This window comes from Miniopterus natalensis, chromosome 18 (assembly GCF_054644295.1).
Source record: "Miniopterus natalensis isolate mMinNat1 chromosome 18, mMinNat1.hap1, whole genome shotgun sequence".
Lineage (NCBI taxonomy): Eukaryota > Metazoa > Chordata > Mammalia > Chiroptera > Miniopteridae > Miniopterus > Miniopterus natalensis.
The window spans coordinates 24941982-24958143 of NC_142098.1; the positions used below are offsets into that span (position 1 = coordinate 24941982).

A 16162-nucleotide genomic window follows, 5' to 3' on the forward strand; every position below is an offset into this window, starting at 1 on the left:
CCTTGAATGTTTGCACTAGTTACAAGGAATTGAGATTCAGAATTAGAGGATCTGTGTTGAGGTCCTGGTTCTATCATTTATTTAATCTTTTGGAGTCTCAGTTTCTTTTTCTGCAAATCGGGATACTTTCTACTGCTTCACAGAGTTTTTGTGATGATCAAATGAGATGTAAATAGGGCTTTGTAAAGTATAAATATTATATAGCTGTGAGTTATGGTCATGAAGATGCTAAGTAACTAGCCATCTTCTGTACTTTAAGGACAGGACAGAGATCTACATCTAAGTCTGGAAGCAGGTAGAAGACTTCAGAAATTCACATGCCTGTTTTTTGGTATTCGAGCACACCTGCGTTCTCCATGTGGCCACACACCCAGGAACATATTCTTTTGGGTTTTTCAAACGGAATTTTGAGTATCTTTGACCTTAGGAGTTAGTGCCCCTCTATTTACATGTCTGGGGAGTGAACCTAATCCTAAAGATGGAATAATTTGGTCTTCTGCAACTGAAAGTACAATGTTTCTGGAGACTTTGGAAAAACATGGAATCAACTGGGTCTGCACAGTAAACCAGGGGAGTCACTGGAGAAATTACAATTCACCGTAAGCTCTTGATAATTGGTGGCTGAATCGAGAAATGTCACCATAGAGGTGAGACACTAAAAATAAAGGTGGTAAAAACATCACAATGATGCTAGATGCTAAAATGGAAGCTTTATCTTAAATTTCTCTAACATATATACATGGATACACATATATATAAATTACAGAATCAAGGAGTTTTACTAAAAGTTCTCATAAAGATCTACTCTCTCCTTGCCAAAGGCATTAGACCTAGATGGTTTAGAAGGTGAGTTCCACTAAGTCTACCTTGATTCCTCACTTTCTCTCACATTCCTTCTGTCAGTTAGTCTGGTTAATGCAACTGACAAGACACATCCTGAATTTGCTAGTTTCTGTCTTCACTGACACCCCTCTAGTTTAGAGAGCAATAGCCTCCCAAATGGTTTCCTCACTCCCACAACGACTCTTCTCCCCAACCGATTTCCACACATTAGTCGAAGTTACATTTTGAAAATTTAAATCAGATCAAATCACCTCCCCTGCCCCTTGAGGAAATTTCATCAGTGTCTATCAATTGTTCTTAGAATGCAACTCCTAATTTCTTTTAACAGAGGCCAAAAGTCCGCCCCTACCTATCTTTCTAGTTGCATCTTATACTAATATCCTTTTTTTTTAAAAAAAATATATCTTTATTGATTTTAGAGAGAGGAAAGGAGAGGAAGAGAGAGAGAGAAACATCAATGATGAGTCATTGATCAAGCCCACAACCTGGGCATGTGCCCTGACCAGGAATCGAACCCCAATCACCTGGATCCTAGGTCGAAGCTCAACCGCTGAACCACGCCTGGCCGGGCACTAATGTCCTTCTTGATTACTACATTATAGTCATACTGGCCTTACTTCACTTCTTAGAACATTCCAAAGAGCAACCGAAAGAGTGATACATGATACAAAGTCAGGGCTTATGCTTGGAATGCAAGGATGGGCCCAAATTAGGATCAATTCATTAATTTTATTTACTACATTGCTTTTACTTCCACATATCCTACTGAAACATGAATTCCATTAATTCATGTAGGTGCTGTCTAATGCAATAAGGCAAGAAAAATGAAAAACATATATTACAAAGGTTTAGAAAATTGTCGCTTGCAAATGATCTAACCATAACCTAGAAAATCCATGGGAAGCAAAGTACTGCTTATAAGTGCGTTTAATAAGATGTCCAAACACAGAATAAATATGAAAATAAATTATCTTTCTTATTATTAATAATGAATTATAAACTATGGTAGAAGTATGTCCTAGAATCAGAGATGGAGAGGATCTCTATATATATTGCCTTGACTTCAGATGGGAAATTTTAAAATTGAGAATATTGATGAGAGAAAAATGCATTTTAGAATGCATAACTAAGTCTCCTTCTAATGGCTATTTCAATTGATTCAAAAGTCTACCATACTTGGGACATTTATTAATTAATTTATTTAAATCCTCACCCAAGGATACTTTTTCCATTGCTTTTCAGAGACAGTAGGAGAGAGAAAGTGATAGAGAGAGAAACATCAATGAGAAAGACACATCAATTGGTTGCCTCCTGCACTTGCCCTGACCAGGGCCAGGGATTGAGCCTGCAACTGAGGTACATGCCCTCGGCTGGAACTGAACCTGGGACCCTTCAGTCTGCAGTCCAATGCTCTAACCACTCAGCCAAACCGGCTAGGGCTTGGGGCATACTTTTAAAAAGTGAAACATGCTTACACACACATAAAACCCTCTAGCCTCCCGATTCCCACCAAAAGAATTCTGAAATTAGTGCTTTTACTTCCACATTTACATGACTGTCTGGTCTTTTGGCAAATGTAATGACTGGCCCATATTAAATAATTAGGTAGTATCCCTTATTTACAGAGAGGTTCCTTGGGGATCTGAGTGACCTAGAACTCACTCTGGATCACAGTAAAGGAGAGGTTTATATTTCTGGAGGGAAAGACTCCAGAAACCTGAGTTTCTATGCTGTCTAGTATGGTCGACACTAGCCACATGAGGCTATTTATAATTAAATAAAACTAAAATTAGTTGCTATTAAAACAATCAGTTCAGTTCCTTAGTCACACTAAGCCATATTCCAAGCACTCAATATCCACATGAGGCTAGTGGATATAGTGCTAGACAGCTGTCATATAGAACTTTTCCATCCTTGCAGAAAGTTCTATGGGGCAGCGCTGTTCTTACACTTATAATAGTCATTGTATTTTAAGATTAACTTTAAAAAATATATTGTAAAGGAATCTGAGCTGCTGGTCCCTCATTTGTAACCCAAGAGACCACCAATTAAGACGCCCTTACTGTTTCTTGACCAGAAAGATGGAATGTGTTCTACTAGGGAAAGTACTGCCATTCGGGATGAAGGGAAGAAAAGTTAAATGTTAGACTCAGACGATCCAGGTGCCAATACTGGTCCATCCCATCACTTACTAATTAGTCACTTTAGGCCTCAGCTTTTCTTTTTCTTGTAAACTGAGGATCATAGTAATGTATGTCTTGTTGGGAGTAAAGCAGAAGGAAGGCATGTAAAGGACTTAAGTAGACAATCAGTAAGTGATTCCTGAGCTCAAGCACCATGCCTTGCACATGCTAGATGCTGTTTCCTGCTTTCTGTCATCTTTATCTCTGTGAAGAAAGAGTCATTTCCCTTTCCATCCCCTTTTTGTGCTTTGGTATTATTTTTTTTAACTTTAAAAATTTTTTAATTTTTATTTTTGTATATGTTTTTATTGATTTCAGAGAGAGGAAGGGAGAGGGAGAGAGAGAGATAGAAACATCAATTATGAGAGTTATTGATTGGCTGCCTCCTGCATGCCCCCCGCTGGGGATTGAGCCCGCAACCCAGGCATGTGTCCTGACCGGGAATCAAACCTCGATCTCCTGGATCCTAGGTCGATGTTCAACCTCTGAGCCACGCCGGCCAGGCTGGTATTATTCTTGAAAGTGTTCCCTAGCAAATTGCCCCAAACATTGGATTCACTCCACTCTGGTCTCAAATGCAACACCGGAGGACTTGATGCCAAAGCCCAGAAAGTCCGGGAGCTCCACCCGACATTTTAAAATAAGGCCTTCCACACATGGAAGAAGCATTTCTCTGGCCGAGGGGCTGGGCACTAAAGGGGTACCTCCTTCAAGGAGGAAAGTGGAGCCGCAGGTACCACAGGATGCACGTGGGCCCGGCAGTTAGCTGCATTTCTGTGGTGGAGGAGAGCTAGGAGCTGATGTCAGGTCAGGGGACGCGGGTTCGAGGTTCTACCCCTTGGGCTCTCTGCCCCTCACCTCGTTATTTAGCTCCTGGATGACTTTCTGGGAGGAGGTCTGCCTGCAGTGAGAGGAGTCCAGCTGGGCGGAACACTGCCTGACCTGGGCCTTGAGGGTCTCGTTCTCCTCCTCCAACTTCCGCAAGGTCTCTTTGGACTGTTCCCCAATTAAAGAACAAAGACCAGAAGGAGGTGTTAGCCTGAGGCCCCTACAGAACCCCACCCCTTTCCATTACCACAGCCCCTTCCGCACCCTGTGGTGTTGAGGCCTCCCCCCCTCTCCCCACTTTCCCTCCCCCCTCCCCGCCCCCTCTCCTAAGGTCCAGGCACACGTGGCCTCCGGCCCACCAGGCCGGCTGAGCTCCTGGCCGGCCCTGTAGGCATGGCCCTGAGTCTCCTGAGTCCCCTTCTCACCAGCTTTTCTTTCCTTTTTTCTTCCTGTCGGAGTGTCTCAATCTCTATCTCCAACAACGTCTCCTGTTCTTTGCCTTTTTTCAGTTGTTCCCGTTTCTCCTCCAGTAACCTTGTTACTTCCTTAAGCTCCTCTTCTAGAGTGGTTTTGATGCTGGTTAGCTCCCTGTGCTGAGAAAATAAAAACTGAACTGAAAGACAGTTTTAGACTATATATTTTTTGAAAAACAAAATCAGACGATTGTACATAGGGAATGGCTGGAATAAATATGAGGAAACTCTTGATTATCAAGCATGTATGTTAGAAAAGTTTCCTCTGATGTTCAGCAACATTTTTTAATTTTTCATTTAGATATACCAATTTATTTTATTTGTAGATCCAGCTCCCACAGTATCAACCTTCTCTCCCACTTATCAAATCTTTCCACATAAAGCTTCTTTGAATAAAGTTAAAAAAAAACCTGAGAAAAGCACAAAAAGAATAACTCTGAGATCAAAGATTTTAATTTAGCTCACAAGGATAGAAAAAAATACCACATTACCCTTTAACTATTAAAAAAAATTATATTTATTTATTTATTTATTTATTTATTTATTTATTTATTTATTTTAGAGAGAGGAAGGGAGAGGGATAGAGATAGAAACATCGATGACAGAGTGAAACACTGATCTGCTGCCTCCTGCCTGCCCCCGAGCCTTGCAACCTGGGCGCGTGCCCTGACGGGAAATCAAACCGATGACCTCTTGGATCATGGGTCAACGCTGAACCACGGAGCCACACTGGCCGGGCATCCTTTAACTATTTTTAAGCTTAGTCCTTGAAAATGCTTATTATTGGTCATGGGCCCTGGAGCTGACTGGCAGGCTTAGCATTCTAACACAAATCCTGGACAATTCATTCACTGTGGATTGGTGGTGGCATCTTCGCAAATAAAGACCAATATGTTTAATGCTAAGCAGAGCAAATGCTTGAGCTGGCTGCCTGCTTGCCCTTCATACCTGGTGCTGAAGGAGTTTTATACGCTCTAGCTGCTCATTCAGTGTCATATCCTGCTCAGCCACTGCCTTCTGAAGCTGCCTCTTTTCCTTTTCTGAAATTTCAAGCTTCCTCAGGACCTCAGAGAGTTCCAATTTCAGCTCCTCTATCCGTGTCCTAAAGCAAAATGGCAACAAGAGGAGGGTGGCCTTTGGTTCTGCTGGTGGACTGTGAGCTGGCTGCATGGGGCTTGCTATCTACTCCTGGGCAGCTGCCCGTAGTGTCCTGACTGGCTCACTAGGGACAGAGCCTCTCTCTGGAGGTGACCCTGTGGTACCTGTGGGATGCAAATTCCTCTTCAGCCATCAAGGAATTCTTTAGCTGCTGAATCTCTCTCTGCAGCTCCTGGATGGTATCTGCCTTCTGGTTCTCCAAGAGAATGCAGCTTTGCAGTTTCCTCTGGGTTTCCTCCAGGTTAGTCTTTGCAATCATGGCCTCTTCTTTATATTGGGATGCTTCCTGAGCTGAAGATGGGAGACAAGCCAGGGGCATGTCCATGTGAGAGGGAAGGACATTTGAAGAGCAGACTCTCAAATCAGACCAGTTAAAAAGTCTGTTCCTTCATTGTGTGACCTGCCTCAATTCCCAATCTGTCCTCATTTCTCCCCATTTCATGATCACGCCTAAGGAGCTCTGTTAAATTATCTGTCTTCAACTACCCTCCAGCTGTGGCCTCCTTCTCTACTAAAATGAAATGGATAGAAATTGCTCAATATATCTTATGTAACTCATCCTGTTGTTGGGGACACATCCTGACCCTTATGGAGTTCAGGGTCTAGTGAGGGAGCCGTAACTGCCCCACTCGATATAGAGAGCACTGTAATGTGAAACGTGCAATGACTGTCCATTCAGGAAGCAGGTCAATGTAGGAACAGTTGGAGGTGGACTTACCGAGGGCGCCTTAGGAGGGGATTCCAGGTGTGTGGGGGTTGTTAGAGTAAACGCCTGGTGAAGGGCATGGGGAAGGCATGTGGGGAGAGGATGAGAAGAGACTAGTTTGATTGGGAAGGGAACTGGGTAGGAGTTCTGGGAGACAGAGTTGAGTGAGTGCATGGACTAGAGCAGGCACTGAAGGACTTTGAAAGCCTGGAAGAAAGGTTCAGACTTGATTTTGTGGGTTCTTGAGCAAGGATCTAACATAAAGGAAAGAGTGCTTTAGGAACATTATAATGGATGGAAATGGAGGATGACTTCCTGCAATATCCGTTAGCCTATGTCTTTGCCTTCACTGGGCATGAAGGGAAAAACACCCAAATAAGTTGCTTACTGGAGTTTCTCTACGCCAAACACATCCCCATATCCGATCGTTTCTACTATCATTTCTACTATAAACATCACTCTTCTTTCCACTTTTTCAGCCTGGGATACTGGAAGAAAGGTGGTATTGCTAAAGAAATTATTATATACCTTGTAAGAGGGGAGGAAAAGAAATTTTTTTTAAGCAGGGAAGAGAATAGGCTCAGCTTTGGGAGTGATGAGTGAGAGGAGAAGGTGAGTTGTCCAGGTGGAGCTGGTTGCTAAAGACAACTGACCACAGTGAAATCAGGACCCAGGCTCTAGGGTTTGGAGCCATCTGCAGGGAAGCGCAGCTCCGGGGAGGAGAGGCGCTCACTAAAGCGCGAATGTAGAGGGAGATGAGAAGAGGAGGGGGGCAGAGTCTTAGGGATGACTCTGTCAGAGCCAGAGGGAAAAGAGAAAACAGTGATGACATTTGTGGCACCTGTTGTGTCTCCAAAGTGAAGAAACACTTGTTGAGCGATGGGGACTGATGGCAGAGACACACAGGGAGTCAAAGGAGGGTGAGGAAAGAAGACAGGCTTTGGACCTTTTACTTCCCCCCCAAATTTCTATATCACATAACATAAAATTTACCCTTCTAAAGTATACAGGTCAGTGGTTTCTGGTTGCCAGAAACCATCACCAATATCTAATCCCAGAACATTTTCATGGCCCCATAACAAACCCCATGTCCAAGGCAAGAAGTTATTGGTGACCTCCGAGAAAGCAGTATTAGCAGAGAAACAAGGACACAGTCCATAGTGCAAGCTGTGCAGAAGAGAATTTTTGGAGGCAAAAAAAAAAAAAGTGTCAAAAACCAGGGAAGGAAGAAGAGATGAATTGTGAGACAAAGGTTCTGGAGAACATGGAGAGCAATGCAGTGCAAAGAGGTGACGTATAGAGCCCTGTCCCCACGGCAGAGAAAGGAGAGGGTGTTTATCTGAAGTGCTGAGGAAACAGTGGGCAGTTCACTTTCCCAAGCTGAGCTCCTGCTTTGTGGTGAAGGTTCCAGAGAGAGGGTGAGGTTGGGGGTGAATGAAGGAATTCAAGAGGGCGTCATAACTGCTGAGATGTGAGGTGAGACCAAGGAAGATCTGAAGTGAGAAAGTGGGGAGGCAGAGGAGGATGGCCCTTTAGAGAGAGAAAGGAGCTGCACTGGCCTCATGTGTCAGAAGTGTGATGGGGACAGTGCTTGCTGGGGCCTCACCAGTTAGTATCAGCTGCTGTTGGGCACCTTCGAGAAAGTCCTTCAGCTTCTGGATCTCAGCTCGCAGGGTCCCACACTCCACCTTGCACTTATCCTGCTTCACCTCCTGGAGGGCGATTTCGAGTTCTGTTGTCATGAGTTGCTGCTTCTCCAGCTCCATCTCTTTTTTCAGGAGGGTTGTCTGAACCTGTGTCAGTTCCTTTTCTAGCTCGTGCAGCATTTCATCTTTCTCATGGAGGAGCTGAGGAAAGCAAAGCGTTCATGCTCATGAAGGCCTGCACAGTGGCAGGGCAAAGTCCATTAGAGATCCTTTGAGCCCTCTTACAGCCACCATCTTCTCCTGCCTGGATATTGCAATAGCCTCCTACCTTAGCTCCCTGCCTCCTCTTAGCCTGTTCTCACTGCAGCAGCCAGGGCGGGGCCTCTAAAGATGCAAGCCAGGTCTTGTATACTTCTGCTCAAAACCCCTCACTGGCTCCATCTCACTTAGCAAAGGCCTCCCAGGATGCTCATGACCCGGTCCTTGGCTACCAGGTTGGCCTCACCTCTTGACACCCCCACCCCTGTCTGTTTCAGATGGTTTCCTGGAACACTCCAAGTGGACTCCCAATTGAAGGCTTTTGCACATGCTACTCCCTCTGCCTGGAAAATTCTTCCTCAAGACCCAGGCAAACCTGGGTGGCTCACTCACTTCATTTAAGTCTCTTCCCAAATGCCACCTTGTCAAAGAGGCCTTCCCTGACTACCCTGTGTAAAACAGCCACCAAGCTATTTTAGGAATTGATCAGTATCTGACATATTTTTTAGAAAAATATCTTTATTGATTTCAGAGAGAGGAAGGGAGAGAGAGAAATAGAAACATCAATGTTGAGAGAGTCATTGATCAGCTGCCTCCTGCATGCCCCTAACTGGGGATCAAGCTTGCAATCAGGGCATGTGCCCTGACCAGGAATTGAACCCAGATCTTCTGGATCCTAGGTCGACACTCAACCGCTGACCCATGCCCGGCCGGGGTGACATATTAATTTTGTTATTTGTTTATTGTCTGTCCACACTAGAATGTAAGATTCATGAGAATAGGGATGTTGCATGTTTTATTATATTCTTTTTTTAATGCTTTTTTAAAATTAAATTTATTGGGGCAACATTGGTTAATAAAATTTTATAGGTTTCAGATATACAATTCTATAATATTCTTCGTGCCTAGAACAGTGCTTGGCATATCTGAGGGGCTCAAAAGTGCTTGCCGGACGACTGTATGAGTGACCCAAAGCTGCCCATCCAGATGCCTCGCTTCCTGTTGTCATCTCTCCAGATGCCCCTGTTTTAACTAATGAACCTGTACCTTGAAATAGGAGGTGTGAATGCCCAGCCAGTCAACCAATTGGATTATTTCTACTAGCTCTGGTGAAAGTTCAGAGTTTGACAGTACTGACTACAAAAGCTTGCATTAGTTGTACAACCTTTCTGTCCTTGGTGTCATCCCTAGGCTTTTCCAGGGCCTTGATTTTTGCTGGAAGCTGCAGGTCTTCTAGGGCATAGCTCTGTTGATATTTTCAAACTGCCCGGTTTGTATATTCTAAGATATTTGTCATTTTAAAAATTGAAATTCACTTCATATTCTTAATAAGGCTACACATTATTTTATAACCTTTCTTTCTTCTATCAAGCATGAACAAAAGCATAAGGGAACAACAGAAGTGTGTCCCAAATTCTCTACCTTGCAGGGATGGGGGGAAAAACCCCCTTTCTTATAGAGTCAACATCTCTATTAAGGTCTCCGGATAATGCTTTTATTTATTTATTATGTGCTATGAGAAGTGCTAAAGAAGCATTCGGAATCGTCTCTGGGCCCAGGGACCCCCTGCACACGCATTGCTGCTCCCCAAGCCTCACAGCAGGTGCAGATCTGCCCAGCGGGCTCGACTTGGTGGAGGCTGGCCTCGCGCGCCCTATTGGCGGCTCCTCGCCTTACCGTGTCTTTCTTCAAACCAAGCTTTTGGGCCTCCGTGAACTGCGCCTGCAGCTCCTGCAGCCGGTGCTGCAGGATGATAACCTCCTTCTCCTTCCTCTCCACGTGGGCAGACGCCTCCTCCCTCAGCCCGTGCAGGTCCAGCTCCAGCTTCATCATCTCTGCGGTGGGGCGAGACGGGGCGCTCCTCACTTAGAGGCGGGCTCTGCCTTCCTTCTGGCTCCCCCCCCCCCCCAGCCCGCCAGCCCATGGTTTACCCTTCATGATGTTTTTCTTTTGTTCTGACACGGCTTCCAGCTCCATGCGCAGGTCCTTCACGAGGTTCTGGTATTCCTCCACGTGCAGGCACTGGCTGTCTTTCTGCTCCTGCAAGTGCTTCAGGATCTGGGAAGGGGGAGAAAGAGCGGGGCAGGGTGAGCACATGGGGGAGAACGCTTTCTAAAATTCGGAATGTCCCGAACAGGCAAATCTGCAGCGTAGAAAGCCGAGTAGTGGTTGCCAGGGGTTGCGGGTGGGGTGGGTGATGGGGAGTCACTCCTCATGGATACGGGTTTCTTTCTGGAGTGATAAAAATGTTCTGGAATTAGTGGTGACGTTGCCCAACTCTGTGAATATACTAAAAGCCACTGGTTATATACTTTATTTTATAAAATATATCTTTATTGATTTCAGAGAGGGGAAGGGAGAGGGAGAGAGAGAGAGAAACACCAATGATGAGAGTCGTCATTGATCAGCTGTCTCCTGGACGCCCCTGACGTGTGCAGGGGATCAAGCCCGCAAACCAGACGTGTGCCCTGACCAGGAATCAAACTTCGATCTCCTGGATCCTAGGTCGATGCTCAACCACTGAGCCACACCTCGCTGGGCCTGATTATATACTTTAAGTGGTGAATTTTATGGTCTGTCAATTACATATCAATTTAAAAAACCAGAATTTTTAATAAAGGGAAATGGCAGACTTCTCACACTCACATTGAATGTGCACAAAAGAAGCCACTTCTCCCTCCCTACAACAATCAATGTCATTGATGGAGCAGCTACTATGTGCCAGGCACTGTCCTGGGTGTGGCAAACAACATACACACAAATCCTTGCCCCCATGGAGCTGGTTTTCTGGTTGGGGTGAGACAGACAAAGAATATAATACTTAGTGACTTATAGAAAATGTTAAAAATTGGTAAGTGCTATGGAAGAAACAACAACAAAAGGGGGATGGAGGTGATGGGGCAGGGTCAGGTATGTGGGGTTGCAATATTAAATAGTATGGGTTGGCTGGCCTCACTGAGAAGGTGGCCTCTGTGCAGGGACTTGCTGGAGGTGAGGGTGTGAGCCATGTTGTAGGTATCTAAGGGAAGAGCTTTGTAGCCAGTGACAAGACCCCGGAGAGGTCTATGGACTCTTACAGTGGAGTGAGTGATGGGGAAAGGAGGAGATGAGGTTAGGAAGTTGGGGGGCAGTCATATCATGCGGGGCTTGCAGTCCCTTGGCAAGAACTTTGGCTTCTATCCTGAAGGAGATGGAGGTGGCCTGTAACGAAGAGAAGGCAGGAACATGTGCACGTGGTTGAGGGGGAGCGATGAGATGTCTAGGCATCAAAGGGAGGCTGGGAAGAGATGGTTATGTGACTTCAGAGTTGACAGCGAGGGAGGCCTGCAGCATGAAGACAGGGGGCAGCTAGAGACACACAGGGTAGTCGCCATATGGCTCAGGTGGGTACCACAGAGACTCAAAGGCCCAGTCTAGCCAGGCCAGCAGAGCGGGGAGAGGAGTGCTGGCCCTAACTGAGACGTGGGTGGTTCCCTTCCTAAGAGAATGTTGGGGTAACACGAAGGCTTTGGGTAGTATACGGAGGGGGAGGGCATAGTCTGTGTCTTGGGAAAGTCCGTATCATGTTTTCAAGATGGGGTGTTAAAGAGGAATTAGTGTTTAGTGGAAACAGAGTTTCAGTTTTACAAGATGAAAAAGCTCTAGAGATCTGTTTTACACTAAAGTTGATGTACTTAACATGGAAGAACTTACACTTAAAAGTGGTTAAGATGGTCCATTCTATGTCATGTGTTTTTTTTACCACTATAAAAAATGAAAGACTAAGGGAGAAATAAAGACATTTTTCAGACAAAAATAAAAAAGGAGTGCGATGAGATCTTGCTGTAGGTCAGGATGTGAATAACATGGAACTGACCTTTAAAATAAATATTGACAGATGTCCGAGGAGAAAACTCCAAAGTTGAATATTGATCCCTGATTCATTCAAACTTTCTGGGATCAGAAAGTCCTGAAAAGAGGAGTCTTTGCTCCCCCACTGGAGGATCCCTTGGAGAGCTTGTATGTGTCATTTAGTCTCTCTGCCACCCCCCATTGCCCCTATTTGAGCATCAGCAGGCTGCCCTCATGTGGCTGGCTCTACCTCGGACCTCAAGTTCAGGCATGGCTCACCTAAGGAGGGGACCTGACCTAGTTTATTGTTGTTGCTGTTTTTTTTTTTTTTTTTAAAATATATCTTTATTGATTTCAGAGAGAGGGAAGGAGAGGGAGAGAGAGAGACAGAAACATCAATGATGAGAAAGTCATTGATCGAGCCCGCAACCCGGGCATGTGCCCTGACCGGGAATCGAACCCCGATGGCCTGGATCCCAGGTCGACGCTCAACTGCTGAGCCATGCCCGGCCGGGCCTGACCTAGTTTTGACTCTTGGTTGGTCAAATCTTGCTATTTGTTTACATGGTTTAAATGCTTGTTCATTATGAGAATCAACTTTTTAGATGCCTTTGAATTTTGAAAGTATCAGGTTTTCAAAAGGGAGTGAATTTGAATTAATAATCTTCCCTAAATTTGCTACTTTTCAACTCCAACCAGAAACTAGAAGGCTGGAATGGTCCTTCTGAACCTAGCAAGCCAACAGGAGTCTCTATCTTGTTTAGGTGCACTGCTGGAAATACATTAAGAGACAGGCGCAGTTCCAAAATTTGATTCCAAAATCGAATGCTGGCAGACACACTCGCTGGGGTGGCAGCATCCATGTGGCAGGGCCAACCAAGGTCACACAAATACAAAATAAAATACAAAATATAATATAAAAATTAAAAATAAGAAGGAAGACCCAAACTCAAACCCAAATTGGCACAACCCACCAGGCACAAATAAGCGAACGTTGTCCCACCTTTTTGATGTCCTCACAATCTTCTGAGGAGCTAGGAGGGTGTCGGTGGGTGGCTGTATAAGAAGCAAAGTCGGCTTGTAATTTTATCAAAGCCTCTTCACGCTCTAGAACCTGCAAATGAGCACAGGCGAGTCAGGCTGCATGATCAATGCTCCGTGTTTACTGCTAGTACTATGTCAGCAGGGTGTTCCTTTGATCAGCCTAAGTTTGTTGTAACATTACATAATTCATCACACACTTCCTATGGGGTTGGTGTGGGGAAGGAATCATGTCCTCAGTCTTACATCAAGGCTCACTAAGGCATAGACAGTGTTTTGTCTTGAGTTTGTCAGTGGACACATTTTGGACTCCCTCCTGAACCTCTGTGCGCTCCAGTTTGCTAGGCAGATGAAGAAGGTTCTTTGGAGGCTGTGAAATTAGGAAAGATGCACTTAATCTATCAGGAGATGGGGCTCAAAGTTCAAGAATTAAAGAAGGAAGTTTTATATAGAATGGGTAAATGTGTACGTACTTTTTTTTTTAAAAATAAAAAAACTCCATGAAATTTTTGTTCTTGCTTGTTTTGAATAATTAAATAAAACCTAAGCATTGATAATAAGTGAAAAATTCGACTCCATTCATTCTTCCCCCTTTCATTTCCCCTGAGGAGGAAGGGACATTATTGGCAATTTCCAATATATACTTCTACATCATGATCAAAGTCACTAAAAAACAAAAGTGGAACTAAACATAAGATTCTGCAACTTGTCCTCAACAGTGTATCACAAGCATCCTTCCATGTAGCCCCTACAGATCTGCTTAATCCATTTTCTTGGCTGCTTATTATTCCCTAATACGGAAAACTCTTCAACCACTTCCCTAGTGATGGGCAAGTAGGTTGTTGTGTGAAAGCCTTTACGTCTCTATACGATCTTAAACTCAGTGTGGGTTGGGAGAATGCATACCGTGGAGGACATGAATAAAAGGCAGAAGCAAATTTATTTAAGCCATTTGAGGAGTCTTGGTGAAAGAGATTACTTTAGGTGACTCTGTTTCCCTCCTTTCTTCTCTCCTGGCTTTTTTTTGGGAGTCTCAGACAAGTGTTCTAGAAGAAGGCACTTACCAAAGCATTACTGCAGGCTAGCTTATTTCGAAGCTCCTGGATTAGTTCATCCTGTTCGGAGACCTTCTGCCAGACTTCCGACAGTCGTTTCAGGGTCTCCTGATGCTCTTGAATCATGCAGGGGGAGGTGTATATACGCACCTTTGAATGATCACCCTTGTTCTCGGGTTCCTGGGATATTTAAAAATAATGGGTGGTTTTGTTCGTAATTTTTGAGTTAAGAATGCTGTGAGCATGAGAAAAATCTCTAGATTTACATTCTAAAAGTTTGTGTTCAAATATGTGAATCATAACTTTCGTAACAAAAGAAAAAATTAACAAGTGTATACACATGGTATAAAGTTCAAACAGTTCACGAGAGAATAAACTGAAAATTCAGTCTTCCTCCATCTTGGCCCTTTATGACTCACGTCCCCTCCTCCATCACAGTCCTTGTTACCAGTTTTTTGGTATCTTTTCAGAAATATTTTATAAATATATGTATATAACCTAACTTTTTGCCTACACAAATTAGTCTTCTACGCACTATTGTAAATTGTATTTTCACTTGACAATTTATTTAGGATATTTCTCATTTTGTTATTTGTAGATATACTTTGAAAATTAATTTCAAATTGCACAAGTAATACATGTATATACCACCTTTCTAGAACAGTGTAACATTACAATTTCTCTTTGACCACCTTCTCTAATCCTATACTCACTGCATTCTCCAGAGATGACCATTTATGCATGCATAACCTTCTAGAACTTTATCTATACATTCACACACATATAAATGAACCTGTAGAATGCAGATATTAGGTTGCCTTTTTAAAACATAAAAACAGATTTTTTTCACTTAACAAGATGCCTTAGAAATCCACAACCATTAGAATTAAAGGAAATAAAAACTGTAATGAGAAACCTGTTTTTTTAAAAAATCCATCAGTTTAGCACAATTTAAGAAGATTGAAAAATATACAGAGTATGGGGAGATAAACTCTCTCAATTATTATTGGTAAAACTTGCAGAATCTTTTTGGTTTGCAATTTATAAGTATCTTTAAACGTTAAAATTAACCATATCCTTTGGTCCAGCAATCCAGCTTCAGGAAACTACCCCACAGAAATGAGGATGTTCCTTTCAGCTTATTTGTAATAGAAAAACAAGTCAGTAGATGGTATAGTCACATTATAGAATACAACGTAGTAACTTAAAAGAAATTAAGATACATTTAAAAAGCAAGTTGTAGAATCACATTTATAAAATGACCCATTTATGTAAAAAGAAAATCCTAACTATTTATATATGTAACTGTACAGCAAAAGGCTGGGGAAGATTCCCAACACATTATTCTAGGGATTGCCTAGGGGGAGAGTGAAGGAGGCTGACGGTGAACTTTCACATTTAATCTCCATACTTCTGTCTAGAGAGCCTGTATCTTTGTATTACTTGTGTAATTAAAAAAAGTAACTGAAAAACGAACACAAACTCAGGCATTCTGGCTCTTCTTTCCCACGTTTCACAGCTTTCTCCTCCTGTCTGACCCTGAAGTTATGATTTGCATGAGCTCTATGGTCTGGAAGGGCCCTGCACCAGACCCCCATGAGAACACGGCAGATCTGAGAACTCATTTGGTGGTTCACTTTCTGCCTTATTTAAAGTGCTGGCTTCTTCTTTTTTCTTTTTAATCCTCACCTGAGGATATTTTTTCCCATTGCTTCTCAGAGAGAGTGGAAGGGAGAGAGAGAGAAAAACACCGATGTGAGAGACACACACCAATTGGCTGCCACCTGCATGCGCCTGACCGGGGCCCGGATCTAGCCTGCAACTGAGGTACATGTGAGCTCCTGAGCAGGATGGAACACGAGACCCTTCAGTCTTTGGGCTGACACTCTAACCACTGAGCCAAACCAGCTAGGGCTGAAGTGGTGGCTTTTTATATTGCTTAAGGGCCTCAAAATCCTAAGGAGCAATCTTAAAGGGGATGTGAGGGCTGGAGGCTCAAAGCTGAGGGCTACACATTGAAGGGAAGGAATGCCATCTGGTTGAAGGTCTGGGCTTCTGGAGGAGGCTGGGACTGTTGCAGGGGGCCACCTGGGAGCTTGCCCACTTGCTGGAGCTCCTGGTTTGGGAGGCCTAGCTTAAG

At 43.8% G+C, this 16162-nt stretch overlaps 1 protein-coding gene across 1 annotated transcript in view; it reads right to left on the minus strand.

Annotated features, from left to right (window-relative positions):
* PMFBP1 (polyamine modulated factor 1 binding protein 1) overlaps positions 1 to 16162 on the minus strand; it is a 44464-nt gene that overhangs the window by 11319 nt on the left and 16983 nt on the right. The window contains exons 6-14 of the mRNA XM_087827425.1: positions 14032 to 14202; positions 12930 to 13040; positions 10027 to 10153; positions 9773 to 9930; positions 7798 to 8038; positions 5590 to 5776; positions 5276 to 5429; positions 4280 to 4447; positions 3885 to 4022 (exon numbers count right to left, since the gene is read on the minus strand). Coding sequence (XP_087683551.1) covers positions 3885 to 4022; positions 4280 to 4447; positions 5276 to 5429; positions 5590 to 5776; positions 7798 to 8038; positions 9773 to 9930; positions 10027 to 10153; positions 12930 to 13040; positions 14032 to 14202 — 1455 coding nt within the window. The remainder of the gene's footprint in view (positions 1 to 3884; positions 4023 to 4279; positions 4448 to 5275; positions 5430 to 5589; positions 5777 to 7797; positions 8039 to 9772; positions 9931 to 10026; positions 10154 to 12929; positions 13041 to 14031; positions 14203 to 16162) is intronic.